This window comes from Cylas formicarius, unplaced genomic scaffold (assembly GCF_029955315.1).
Source record: "Cylas formicarius isolate icCylForm1 unplaced genomic scaffold, icCylForm1.1 PGA_scaffold_10__41_contigs__length_53128322, whole genome shotgun sequence".
NCBI lineage: Eukaryota > Metazoa > Arthropoda > Insecta > Coleoptera > Brentidae > Cylas > Cylas formicarius.
The window spans coordinates 13,792,444-13,808,058 of NW_026844214.1; the positions used below are offsets into that span (position 1 = coordinate 13,792,444).

Consider the following 15,615-nt stretch of genomic DNA (forward strand, 5'->3'; position numbering starts at 1 on the left):
TGGTGCGTTAAATGTGGGAGACAATGACATGGTTACATGGTCATTTTCGAAAACTTTTTTTTTCAAATTGAAATTCAAGTATTTCTGGAAAAGATAAATTTACCCGACGTTTATAAAATACAGTTTATCACCGATTGTATCGGTGTGCCAAATTTCGATAAATATTACATTTTTTTATACTTAAGATTATTTCTCCACGTTAGGTACAACGTATGCATGACTTTGGCTTATAAATTATATATACAACGTGTAAAATTTCTTAAACCCAGCAGTATCTACGGTATTAAATGAAGTGAAGTGAAGAAAATTTTTAATAGTTTTTGGCACAAACAGAAGAAAACCAATGAAAAAAGTTTATATTTACAGTGTAGGGTAAGGAATTATTGATATAGGTAAGTTAGTGAGGGTCTCTTAAAAATCTCTTATCAATTAACGATGGACAGTTTCTGACGACTTAGTTCTATCAGGATTTATTGTTCAATTTCTTAAAACCTTAGAGACAAACAGTTTTACTAGTCCATTTAGTCACTTTTCTAATATTTTGAGATATTTATCTATCAATTTGGAAAATTGTCTTTCATAGAACTAGTTTGATAGACAATTAATACTCTTCGAGGCTATTAGTAGTACTTTCCCGCTCACATTATCTTTTGTCAAATTAAGCACACTCCCACTACCTTCAACAAATGTAGACATTCAAAATGGACATTTTTTTTGTAATTCTTACCGGAAATTAAGTTTTTACAATTTTTTATAGAAAATTTCATATTCGGATTGACTTTGCGCTATTGGAAAATCTTAGATTTCAATTGCAAAAATATGAGAAAAAATATTGGGAACATAATTTTACAGACAAATTAAAGTTTTAAAAAGTAAACTTTCGGCAATAATTCTCAAACAGGTGAGATCTGGAACTGCGGTTTAACAATTTTATTTGAAAACACTGAGTATGAAATAGGATAAGTCGTACAAAAGATAGAAATAATAATTAATCATTAAACTTCCCTCACTGTTATTAAGATTTTAACATTTTTTACCATTCTTCATTATAGTGTTAAATTTGTAACTCAATTTACAAATTTCATGGAAATCTTCAAAATGTTTTTCCTGAAGCTCTAGGTCCAATACAATGACAAAAGTTATCAATCTAAAATGATTATTACATTACTAAAACGCAATTCGGACAAGTTATTTTGTTAAAAGTAAGTCAACCCTTAGTAATAGCTCTATAAAAACAACAAATTCTGACAAATCAAAAACAAGTGAATGAAAATGAATGAAATGAATATAATCGAATATCATTGCAGTCTAACTCGGAGAGAACTCTACTTTACTATTTCTGTCTGTCATCCTAACATAAGCAAACACAAGCCACACAACAATCTGCACTTTTCAAAGTAATAGAGCGAAAAATAAAGAGGCGGGAACAACTTTGTGTCTGTTAGCGTAACATGATGATTACTAATGATGACGTTTTTTCCATATGTTCTTTTTGATATTCCATTTAAAATTTTGTTAAAAGATTAAACCATATTTTTTTAATAAACAATGTGAAAAGCTATTTTAACCCAAAACAAAACGAATACATTCACTGACATGACCGTCAGAATTCCGGAAATGTCCAAAGTGGTTCGGATTCATGAGAAACGAAATTGACGTAGTAAAATGACGCTTCCCGCACGCTAGATCGATGGGTAATTAGGTATTTTACAGACGGGAGTAGAAAAAAATAATAAATAAGAATTAAAAAAATATATAAAAATCACTTGAGAATTCGCTTTAATTAAATTTAAACACACCTTCTTCAACACGTACTAATCATTGACCACGAAAAATCTTGCGTTAACCTTAAGGCGGAAGGTGTCCCAAAGAAGCGACGCGTCAGCGAATTGCCGCCCTAGTTGCTAATCTATTAATCGTTAGTCTTCGGCCAATCCATCCTATAACGGTACTTTAAAGAATCAATCTCCTGGCGACAATCGCGAACGAATCTCATTAATATTCAGGGACGGCGGTCAAACGACGCAATCGGTAGGGAAGACGACAACGTTGGCAAATCGGATTTAACTAATTTGCAAATTTAAACGGTTCATTTGCGATTCGCGGCGGCGTGGGTTAAGGGATGAGGAGGGGTGGAATATCGTTTATTCGCGGGTCAAATTGTTGGGAACCGTCGGGACATTGAAAAATTGATTGAAGGAAACGGTGGCGGGAGATTTACAGTTTGTGGTGTCGGTTTATTGACTTTTAAAACGAACGAGTGAATAATTGATTACGTCTGAACATTTTCGACGGATCTCAAAGTGTAGCCGGATATGATAAATCACTTTCAGATAGGAATGAAACAGCATATTTTCCAATCGATTAATTGTATTTGTTATATGCCAAAATATATTTATCTAAGGAGTAACTATCAACGGAATATTGATTGAGGCAGTCCGAAAAAAGAACCGCGAAACCAAAAGTATATGTCACATAAAACCTCAGATGTTCAACTAAAAGAGACAGCACTATTCATCCTGTTAGCTTCTTCAGAGCTTAACTGAAACCGACTCGCATTTTATTCTGTCAGCATCGTCTCGGATAACTGATTCCCAAATTGGTGAAAACCCTGAGTTGCGGTTAAGATTGTATGGTTACTTACAGATTTCTATAGATTCTCGGATTTTTCGTTGGTAGAAGAATTGATTACATTAATTCTATGTCCGGTTTCGTGATTGTGTTCGGCAACTACTTACTAAGTCTTAAGACTATTTCATGTTCTTTGAGCGTAGTTGATATTTTTCGTCTAGTCTCCCCAATGTACTCTTTGTTTTGAATGTATGAAGTGTCGGATTCCTTGGAAGGTTGTGGTGGAGTGTATTTTGTAATGGAACGCTTAATATCTTTAATGTGGAAATTATTAGAGGGAAGAGCAGAGGTAAGGTATTTTAATTCTGAAAATAAATAAGAACTAAAAGTTCAGATTTTCACGAAATTATATATTATGAGATGATAATTGTTTCGACAACACCGTGTCTTTATCATTTGATAAAGACACGGTGTTGTCGAAACAATTGTCATGTCATAATATATAATTTCGTGAACTTTCGTGAACTTTTAGTTCTTATTTATTTTGATAAATGATTTTCATCAAGTAAAAGCCACCTCAGTTCACTTTTAATTTTGGATTCAGTGACTAGGGCTGAGATAGTTTTACGGCTCTGTTAACAAGAGAGGTGATAACTGATATGACAATGCATCAGTCTGTGTGCATAGGTTTTCTGTAAATACAATGACCCAATGTTACGTCCGATTTTCTATTGATAAGAGGATCTAAGAATGGGAGGTTTAGTTTCTAATTCAATGGTAAAACGTATGTTAGGGTGTAGAGGGTTTAAATGTCCAAAAAAATTTAGTAGGGATTCTTGACCATGAGGCCAAATAACAAAAGAATCATCGACGTAGCGTTTCCATAATTTTGTTTTTAGATGAAAGGTGTCGAGAACTTTTTTCTCAAAAGCTTCCATAAATATATTCGCGATGACTGGTGATAGTGAAGAATCCATAGCTGTTCATTGACGTAGCGTTTCCATAATTTTGGTTTTAGTTGGAAGCTTTCTTCTTGGTGATAATGGAGAACCCATAGCTGTTTCCGACGTTTGTTCAAAAATTTGGCCGTTATAAGAAAAATATGTTCCATTTTTCAATTAAGGTGAGAAAGTTTGGTTCCAGATTCTCGGATTATAATACATCTGAAATGATGTTGAGTGTTTCAGGAATGGGGACTTTAGTAAAAAGGGATTATTCTACGTCAAAACTACCCAGAATATCTTGTGGTTCTAATGTAATGCTTTTAAATTTTTCAATGAAATGAAAGAAATTAAGTACGAAACTTTGGGTTTTCCCTGTCAAGAGTTTTAATATAGTAGCTATTTTACTAGAGAATATGTTGGAAACCCAATGGTTCTGATAACGGGTCGAAGGGGTAATCCTGGTTTGAGAATCTTAGTAAGTCCGTAGAGACTAGGAATTTTAAAGTCATTGACTTTTTCACAGAGTCTGATAGATAGGAAGCCTTAATAACAGATTTACGGTTGCGTTCCATAGATGACGTAGGATCTTTTTTAAGTTGACGATATGATCCATCTGTAAGAATATCTTGAATCTTTTCCTGATACTCACTTGTGTTGATGACCCCCGCAGCATTCCTTTATCTATTTTTAGGATTCCGATGTCGGGATTAGATTTTAGTGATTTTAGAGCAATGAGTTTAGGCTTTGGAGTCATTCATAAAATTGCTGTTGTGTGCAAATAGAGTCATTTAGGTAAAGGATGGGTGAGGTGAGGAGTGTTGCCTACTTATGAATGGTTGTTACGTTAACCACGTAGGATGTGCAATCAATCATTGGCGTATGCGATTATAAAGAAAAAATATTAAAATTTTCGTAATTATATTTTAAATGGTTAAATTAAGCAAATTTGACACACTTACAGATAATGCAAACCACACCTAATGCCTTTGAACGTTCTTTGCAAATCTACAATACACAATACGAAGCACAAATACACGAAACAAGCAATTAAGTACACCCGTCTATGAAACACGTCTTACGTTTGAAAACATCCGCATGCAGAATTCAAACCGCTAAGTTCTTTGCACACTTCATAGTACCGCGGTGTTTTTGCTATGAGTCTTTGTAATAACAATATCGCAAAACAACTTTCTCTTTTAAAAAGTTACTGTTCCTACAAAAAATACTTGAGGATATGAGTATAAAAGTCCTCCACGGTGTTGTCACATTAAAAATAAACAATTCTTAGAAACAATACCACTATTGTTACAAAAACAACTGTTTTTTTTATGGGTAATGTTTGCCTAAAGATATTTTGTAAAGGTCCATTGAGTGAAATTTCTAATTTTCCTATGCTATTCTCTTATTAATATTGTTTCAGCACATCAGGATATTTGCAACACGATAAGATGGAAACAATGCCATCCCCCTTTATGATACCGTCATATGCCCACCATCGCGGAGAGTGAGCAAAATATAAGGACTGAAATCGCCTCCAGGCAGCACCCCGAAGCGTATCCCAGCATATTACCCGTCAGTTTGATTTTTTCCGATTTTCCCCAATAGAACTTCGAATGGATGTTCGAAACACGTCTGATTATTAGATTTCTCCCTTTTTCATTTCCACCCCTTCTACTCCGACGACCGAATTCGATCGATTTCTTTTTTGCTTTGCTCGCGGCACGGTAAGAGAAATAACGAATTTATTCGACGAAGCTCTTTAACTAACGGTGAGTTAAAAAAGAAGCGGAAAGCAAAAAATCGACAAATTGCAAGAGGCGAGGAAAAATGGCACCACTTAACCCGCGCGTTAAGTTTCGGCTGTATGAGATGGATTTTTTTAAAGTGAGATCAGGTAACTTCTTAATACGTTGGCGACTTGTATCTCCAATGAATTTTCACCCTAATCCGTCAATCACCCAATGAGGTTTCAGGCAAACCTAACAATGCCCTGAATTATACACCACACATTGGAATTAAAAAAAAAGTTTAGGGATCCCCTATCAGCACTACAGCCAAACTGTATTCGCTTTCCAATATTTTGCATTTTCGAAAAATCAAAGAGGAAACCATAAATGTGTCTGCTGCAAAAATTTGACCGTGAAACCTTTATCTTAAATATGCAACGACCATAGACTTTTTTATTATTTATTATGACGAAATGACGAAATATTTTAAAGGTGACTTCAAGTGAATTCACAATGGAAGAAAAGCAATTCTAAACAATGCCAAAATAAGATAAGCAAAAAGCCACTGTCGTTCTGTTAAATCCACACTTATATTTTGACTTTGAGGAACTATAAACCCAGTAATTTTACTCTTCATTATGTGTTTAGAGTTCACCATCGCGACGACATCTGGTACCTTCCTAGTCAATTAAATTGATTTTGTCTCACGTGCCAAATTTGACGCTAAGAAAAAAATAGTTTTAAAGGTTATTTGTGTCTCTTTTTGTTCCAGTAAATGGAAAGGAAAGAGGTACAATTAAAGAGGCCTTGTGAGGCAAAACACGGCATTGCTTGACATTTATTTTATTTATTGATTTGGTTACAATTGGGCACGCTAGAGCTGAACACAAACATTGTGTAACGATTTTGTATAACATTCACACTAATTATTCTTAAATTAATCAACAATGAAACAAAAACGAATAGCAAAAACTTTGTCTACGGGGAAGTTTTATATAAAAGTCATTTTGTGATGTTGATTAAAAGTCTTATGTATCACATTTCAGGTCCTTTATATTCTATATAATGAACAATTTTGCGCAGAATTAGTTCTTCTAAGCAAACATGAAACATTTCGGATAATCTTAATCTGAGAAGAGACGAAATGGGAATTTATTGGAATATTTGACAAAATGGGGAGAGCGTTGTAGGGGTAATTGATAATTTTATAACCGCCAGTCTTATATTAGCTAACGGAATATTATTTATGAGATACACTTTAGGAGTTTATTTTGAACCCTTTACAACCGATTTCTGTAGACCCTGTACTGCGGACCCCAAACCAGGCTTCGATATAAAAGCTCCTCAAAAACAAACGAGTTACATAAGCAAACAATTACCTTAACATTCGTAATTTCAGCACATTATCTAGCGATGTAAGCAAATAATCAAATTGCATCCAAGCAAAACGAGCAAACTCAAGTCAAAATACATGTTAAATGATTTCCAAGTGCCTGATGTGGCTAACACAGACTCTAGCAACTCGTTTTAATAATACATCATGACTTATTTTATCGAAAGTTTTGCTAATGTCTACATAGACTGCATTTAGTGATCCAAATTTTCATGTGAGTAGTTGGTAAATGTTAATAAGTAGTTTCGACTGAACAACCGGGGTAAAAATCACAATGGTGAGGACTAACGAAATTCTTTAATCAGGTTGAATAAATATTCATCTAACAGTTTTTCAAAAAAAATTGGTACCGCTGACATCTTACTTATTGGTCTATAGTTAATATAGTTAAGTGATTAATAGTAATGACAGTGGTGAATATCCTTTGGGACTGAAACGATATGCTGCCGATTTAAGATCGACCCTTGTAGACGTAACAACGTGATAAATTTTGTCCACGTTATGTATGTCACTTAAAACTTATCGTAAAAATACTATAACCGTATTTTATATTATATCACACCATCCAACTCGATCAGGTCCTTTTGCATTGACGAACGTTCTCTGATTTTGTGCTGCCTAAAAATCGACTTTTTTTTTAAAGGTGGGAAATGTGGTTGTATTAAAATTCCACTTATAGGCTAAATATAAAATCTTATAAACGAAAAATTAAGTTAAAATGCATCGGATTACTAGTAAACTATCGAGAATTGAAACTGAGCTTGAAATATTGTTGTTTACAGCTTTTTAGAGGCGCAACTGGCCTAAAATTTGCATACCATCGTGACTATCTACGAAGCGCCAAAAATGGATTACAATCTGACTAAAAATGTTATTTATTGAATTTATTAGGTAATTAAATATACATAAATAATACATATCAAAAACACGATCGCTCCACGATATATTAATAAAGCGAGTTTGGCCTAAACAGCTTTTGTTTTCGAATATAAATATATATGCATATTAGGTTGGAAAAGTCAAGCGGAAAATTAACATTTTGCGCCTGACTAAACACAAACGAAAAACGGTTTTCTACGTAATCAAAACAAAATGGAATATTGATCTTGCAAAAAATACTGTAACCTTATAGAAATTTTTAAATACACGCCAAATTTTAACGAATAGATTGTAACGGAAAAGAAAATTGTTTGGTGATAAAGGCGATGTATTTGTATCTTTATAAGGTGTGATAACAACTTAATACTTTTTTTAAAATTAATTTAAACTTTGATTTGGAAAAGAGTTCAAGTAAAAGAATTATATAAATTTAATAAAAATAAGCATATACACAATATATACAATAAACAAATAAAACTAGAGACAGCATACCGTGATAAGGCACTGTTCGGTTGTATAAAGATAGACCGTGTCACATATAGTTGTGGCGAAACTTAAGTTTTAAATCCATTTATCTATTCAAAATATATAAAACTCATTGTTAAACCAAAACGAAAGAAATAAATTTATGTAAAAAAACCCTAACCTAATGAATGTCTAAAATTAATCTTAACGGCTTATAATTAAAGTGGCGAATTTATTTTATGTGTATAAATAAATGTATATAAAGGGGGTTTCATGAGTAATCTGAAATCTTTTCTCATAAGAGGTTTCATGATCAAAGCAGATATAGAAACACATGAGTACGCAGATACCTTTTTCCAAATAACCGATTCAATTATATTAAATTCGATACTACAGATTTCCAGTTTTTTTTTTACAGTGTGCCTCATTTATTATGGTTTTATTAAAGCTAGCGTGTTGCGGCTTTCGTGAAATGAAAGGTGGTCATAGTTACTTTGAATTTTTAGAAACAGACTGATTCTCAAAATGTTGCATTTTTAGACACCCGTAGTAGTTCGGCATCAATTTATTGAAAAGGACTCACTCGCCAATTTGATATACAAATTAATCTGGTGTTTTTATTAGAAAGCAATAGAAAAACGGTTGTCCGTTTTCCTATTATCAGAAAATTGTATTTGAAAAAGCTCTTATGTGTTACATATTTTTAACTAACCAAAACTATTAAAGAAATTATTAAAATATATACAGGATTTTCCATTAGAAAAAACAGAAATTTAATTTATATATCAAAATTTGTTTGAGTTTCAGAAGAAAACTAACTACGCCGCTGCATCTTACTACAAAAACCTTATCCAGACCAGTTTTACCCTTTTCTTTAACGCATAATAGAGGTAAAAATCCAAAATTTTATAAATGTGCTACCTTTCATTTAATAAAAAAAGTAGCCTTGGGTCATGAACACTGCAACACACTAGCTCTATTAATAATGGAGATGCGCCGTAAAACCATCAACAATGGAACCAACTGTACGTTAATCATTAGCTATAGAAAAATGTTTACTTTGGAGTTAGGAGACTACTATATAGTTTCATGCACACCAGGCAAAGTAGTTAGGGAAATCGTCTTTAGGGTGTGAGACTAATTAGAAGTGACTAAATTCTACACTAACATTATACGTATGCCGCTACTCACCTCAGCTAAGACGGCCTAAAATAAAGGAACACAATTAATAATGGCGAACACGAAGTGTAATTTTTATGTTCAATCGATTGTACGCCGATCCTGCTGAAAAATATTAAGGAGTCCTTATATGCAATTATCATTAAAAATTGAATTTTATTTATAAATTAAAATAATTTTTTATATGACTGTGAAGCTTAAACCCCCGCTCATCACCGAACTAATTGTTTATTAATAGACAAATCCCGTAAAAAGATTTGGTTGCTTATTTTTATAAAATTTTAGTATTCTCACAAAGGAAATGAAAATTTTTAGACACGCTAAATATTTAACAATCAGCATTTTTTTCCCTTTTTTTAAAGAAGTAATATCCAAATAAAATGCGTTATTGAACCACGATTACTTCCAGAGCGGAAAAAGACATAATAAATTATTTACTTTCTGAATATTTAAATTCTTTGTAGTTGATCGTACCAAGTTTTCCAGTAAAGGCAACGAGTTACAGTATTAGAGAAACGGATGATCCTAGAAATTAGAAACAAAATTTATTAAGTAAATTGGCCACGAGAAAATGCTAGAACTTATTTTCGAGATTCTGAAATGGCTACCAGGGAGCATTTTTGCTATTTTCATTGTTACAACATGGTTTCTAAAAGAATTTTAATGTACTAACCAAAACTAACTAAAACTAACCATATAAATAAGAACTAAAAGTTCAGATTTTCACGAAATTATATATATTCACATGACAATTGTTTCGACAACACCGTGTCTTTATCAAATGTAATATTTACAAACTGCCTGCTACCGAAAAATGACAATAAAACGTCGATTAATGTTGTTGTCAGAATATAAGTTCAATAAAGGAGAGGTATTTAAATCTAATTGAACGTTAAGCAATACATTTGAATGTCTCATTTTGTTAATCTCCATGGCTTCCAATAAGTTTAATTTTCTACTTTTTGTGGCTGTATGTAAAATATCAAAATTGTCGTCAAAAACGTGTATGTAGCATAATTAGAAGGTTCGTTAATGCGTTTCTTGAAGGATTTACCTGTTTGCCCAATATAGATTTTAGGACAAGATCAGCATTTCAACTTGTAGACACCTGATTTTTGAGATTTCGGACATTTCATTTTATTGTTTTTTAAAAATTTTCCTATTGTGTTGTTAGTTGTGTAAGCTATTTTTAAACCACATTTTGATACTTTTTCACTGGGTTCTAATATATATGTAATTGTTTTAAATTGTTCCTGTTCTGTATTAGGTTTCGGATAAATAGAGTTGTCTGGTTTTGTTTTTTATTTATAATTTTATCTATAACAAACGGATTGTAGCCGTTGTTCAGTGTAATTTGTTTAATGATATTATGTTCTTTGTTGTAATTTACTGTTGAGAGTGGCGTATTAAGAAGTCTGTGTATAAAAGAGTGAAATGCAGCCATTTTGTGTATATAAGGGTGTCTTAAGCTGTTATGTATGACTGTGTCCGTGTGTGAAAGTTTATGATAAATGGAAAAATCTAATTTGTTTTGCGTTTCTAAAAAATTAATAGAGTTATCCTGCTCAAACTTGATAGTGAATTTTATACGATTTTGTAATGAATTAATGTAATTTAAAAAAGAATTCATTTTTCTGTCCGTTCCAACAAAGCAAGCAAAGATATCATCCACGTATCTGTACCACCATAGAAAACTTTTACTTAAAGGATGTTCTAGTATGATATTTTCCAAATTATCCATAAAAATCTCGGCTAACAAAGTACTAAGTGGGTTTACCATAATCAAACCTTCCGTAGAGATGTAAATCTGTTCATTAAATTCAAAATAGTTTTGGTCTAAAGATACTATTAAGCAATCTAATAAAACTTGTTTCACCAATGGGTTCTGTTTCAGAGTTAGGGTGAAATCTACTAACTCAATCACATCCATAGGGGGAATACTGGGAAATAAGTTTTGATATCTATAATTTTGTTGATTAATTCAAAAGAATTTTTTATTGCAAATTTTGGTTTAAAATTTGTGTGGAACTTTAAAATATTTACTAATTTTGTTGAGAGTTTAACTGCAGTAGCTGTTACATAAGACATGACTGGTCTAATGGGCATATCTTGTTTATATAATTTAACTAAAGAATATAATTTCGGCGGTTGTGGATTCATAATTTTCAAAAAATACTTGTCTTTGTCACTAAATAGTGTGGAGTTAGTAATTACTTCCTTGACTTGTCTTTGATGTAGCTCGGTAGGATCGTGTTTGATACATTTTGAAATATATTCTGGGAGATCGATAGCTATGACTGTCTTCCCTCTATCTGCACGTGTAAATATTACGTTATTTTCAGAAACTTTGTTTTTGATAGTTTTTACTAGTGACTTTTGGGAAATTTCTTGGTGTTTGTTGTTATCTATTAATTGAGAGTTTATTATATTCGGTAATACATGTTTGTTTAAATTAGAATCGTTAATGTCCTTAACTGCTAACTGACAATCGAACTCTAAATAATCTAATTCTCTATTAATGTACGAATGCTGTAAGTTAAAGTCGAAACCTTTTTCTAGAAATTCAACTTCCTTTTTAGAAAATGTTGTGTCTATGAACCTGTTGCAAAATTGGTGTTAGGTATACTTTGTAATAACTGGCTTGCTGTTAGATATTTTTGTTTTAGAAATTAATTAATTTCTTAATAGATTTAGTAGATTTCACCCTAACTCGGAAACAGATAACCCATTGGTGAAACAAGATTTATTAGAATACTTAATAGTATCTTTCGATCAAAATTATTTTGAATTTAATGGACAGATTTACATCTTTAGGAAAGGTTTGATTATGGGAAACCCACTTAGTACTTTGTTAGCCGAGATTTTTATGGATAATTTGGAAAATATCGTACTAGAACATCCTTTAAGTAAAAGTTTTCTATGGTGGTATAGATATGTGGATGATGCCTTTGACTGCTTTGTTGGAACGGACAGACAATTGAATTCTTTTTTAAATTACATTAACTCATTACACAATCGTATAAATTAACTAACAAGATTGAACAGGATAATTCTATTAATTTTTTAGACTTAACTATTATGAAAACGCAAAAAAAAAAGATTTTTTCATTTATCATAAACCTTCACACACGGACACAGGCATACATAACAGCTCAAATCATCCTTATGCACGCAAAATAGCTGCATTTCACTCTTTTATCCACAGACTTCTTAATATGCCACTCTCAACAGAAAATTACAACAAAGAACTTAATATCATTAAACAAATTGCATTGAACAACGGCTACAATCCGTCCATTATAGATAATTTTATAAATAAAAAACAAATCCAGACAACACTAAACTCTATTTATCCGAAACCTAATACAGAACACGAACAATTTAAAACAATTACATACATAGGAGAACCCAGTGAAAAAGTTTCAAAACATTTGTCAAAATGTGGTTTAAAAATAGCTTTCAGAACTAACAACACAATAGGAAAATTTTTAAAAAACAATAAAACGAAATGTCCAAAATCTCAAAAATCAGGTATCTACAAGTTGAAATACGGATCTTGTCCTAAAATGTATATTGGACAAACAGGTAGATCCTTCAAGAAACGCGTTAACGAACATAAAAGGGCATTTAAAAACAATAGTCTAGCTAGATTCTAATTATGCTGCACACTTAAACACAGAAAAAGACATTTTTGACGACAATTTTGATATTTTACATACAGGCACAAAAACTAGAAAATTAAATTTATTGGAAGCCATGGAGATTAACAAAATGAGACATTCAAGTGTATTGCTTAACGATCAGTTAGATTTAAATACCTCTCCTTTATTGAACTTAAATTCTCACAACCTTAATTAAGGTTTTATTGTCATTGTGTTGTCGAAACAATTGTCATGTGAAAATATATAATTTCGTGAAAATCTGAACTTTTAGTTCTTATTTATATTGTTAAATGGATTTTCATCAAGTAAAAGCCACCTCAGTTCAAAAACTAACCATAATTAAAACGATTATTAGAAAATGCCCCTTTTTACGACGCAACGTTTAATAAAGTACGTTAAACCTGTTTGGAGTCATCGGAATTTATTTTCCAAATAGTTCGAATATTCCTACTACTTTTCTAGCAGAGATAGAACAAGCAGCAGTAAACAAAAATATTTGTCTCCACCTTGAAAATAGTATTCGCTTTAAGTATGGTTAAGACTAGACATTTTTTTAGATACGAATTTTAAACATGAATTATTCTTCCTAGTCGCCATTTCAGAAACTCAAAAATAATTTCCAACATTTTGCCTTGGTGGATTTGCTTAATAATGTTTTTTTCCAAATTTCCAAATCCCATGCGTCGTGGCCCTTACTGGGACACCTGATAGAGATTGATCCATTTCCATTGCAGAGTGTCGAATTATATTAAACTATACAAACCGAAAAATCAAAACGACCTTTGTAAATTACTAACTTGATAAATACACACTTAATTGAACCACCCCGAAAGGGTCACATTTTAAATTTATAATTTTTTATAAATTTATGACTAAAATATAACAAAAATAATTAGAATTAACGTGTTCTTTGAATACCGATAAAATAAAGATAAAATAATGTAAAAAATATGAAATAGCTAGCCAGCTAACCGTACTTTTTTTTTCTATATTGAGATATTTAAAAAGAAAAAAATTACAGCCACACAAAATGTCATCAAGATAAATTGAAGCCATGGTACGCTCCCAAAAATTGTATATAAACAATTTAAAAAAAAAAATAAATATTCAAATCGAGTTAGCAGTTTCCTGTTTTTTTTGTGCAAAATAGCTTTCGCTTGTTTAAAAAAAAACAGTATACTGCAGTAGTTAACAATAGCCCATTATAAATAAAACCCATACTTGTTTGAGCATTTTGCTTATTGTATAATCTATTAAATGTGAATTTCGTTATTTATAAAGGGTGTACTAACATATATGTTCGATTCAAAAATATGCAACGATGCTCTGTTTCTTGAATACAAGCTAACTTGATCCATTATATTTTTGTAAGTGTGATAAGCTAAACTAAATAGAATAAATATTAGTAACAACTGTAAGTATACTTTTTAAGTAAGTACAATTTTTTTCAATGTCGATGAAACTGAAATATTTCAAAAACCACCAATAGTTTTAAAAACTATTAATTTTTTGTTGAAAAATTTAGTAGAATAAAATTCTTTAATTAGTGATATACATATTTTAGTAACGTTAATCACTAAAGATAATTCTGCATTCTCTACATATTTGGACAAATATCTCACTTAAATTAAAATTTGAAGTAAACCTGTAACTTTTTACTTATCATCTTCAGGACTAAGATCTTTACTTTCTATAATCCGGACATGCCCAAGTAATTTAGACACCCCATATTGAAAACCCATATGGTAGAGAACTATGCATGCTTCACAGTGGTGAGGCTATTAAATTATATACCCATTCGAGTACGATTACGAGTTTTGTGAAAAACTAGCTGTTTGATTTCAACATCGTCATCGATCGATAATTTTGATACTTTTAAATAACAATAAAATAAATAATAAATATTTCGGTTCACCCTTAATAAAAAATGGATTTTACATTTAAAAGACCATATAACAAGCAAAATTCTCCAATAATTGTGAAAAAAAGTAAGGTCTTTACTTATAAATTTAAGAAAATTATGAAAAACTTCTGAAAAAAATTCTGGAAAACGTGATATAAGATCAAATTTGGCCCAAGAAGACTTTCATCCGGAACGTCAAGAATGACAACATATTATTTTTAATTCGCCATTTTGAAAAGTGAGAGGAACTTTTCCGTTAATTCTGAAGCAAAATGAATTTTTTCTGCCGACCGAAAAAATAAATAAAAAGTTGGGTTAGGTCCTCGTATGTTTCCACGACCAGCAGTAACATTATTTACATGATTTGTTTTGATAAGCACTGGGAAATGCTCGTGACGCGAAATTTTGTCGTTCCCGCGGTAAACATCGATAAGCAAAACACGTACAAGGGTGAGGGAGGACACAGACATACACGTGGAGCACACCGACATACCTAACGACTTACCCGTGTGCGTCCCAACAGAAGGGCGTCCATTTCCCCTTCGGGCTGTCCATTTATTGTGCTCACAGTCGAAATCACAGGCTTGATTTGAGGAACAGCATTTGCCATAATCACGTGGTTAATATTTCCGCGTCGTAAAAAAAAATATTTCGGTTTTTATACGACCGCGATAATCTAGTGTCGGTTGATATAAATATTATATTTTGGTAATTTGTTGCTTTGATATGGTCACGTGTATTATTATATATCATATACAAAACTTAATTAACGGGTTTCTAAAATTTCTTTTCGCTAAAGGTGGCCCCACAAATAAACAATTTTGTTACAAAAATTCCATCGATATATCGTGTATATTAAGACGGGTGGTTTAGGATCTAGTTGAGCACATCG

At 31.8% G+C, this 15,615-nt stretch overlaps 1 protein-coding gene across 1 annotated transcript in view; it reads right to left on the reverse strand.

Moving 5' to 3' along the window:
• Positions 1–15,349, reverse strand: part of LOC132695623 (inactive dipeptidyl peptidase 10) — a 121,635-nt gene extending 106,286 nt beyond the window's left edge. Inside the window, exons 1-2 of the mRNA XM_060659990.1 lie at positions 15,229–15,349; positions 9,171–9,185 (exon numbers count right to left, since the gene is read on the reverse strand). Of these exons, the coding sequence (XP_060515973.1) occupies positions 9,171–9,185; positions 15,229–15,333 (120 nt within the window). The 5' untranslated portion in view covers positions 15,334–15,349. The remainder of the gene's footprint in view (positions 1–9,170; positions 9,186–15,228) is intronic.
• Between the last annotated feature and the right edge of the window lie 266 nt (positions 15,350–15,615).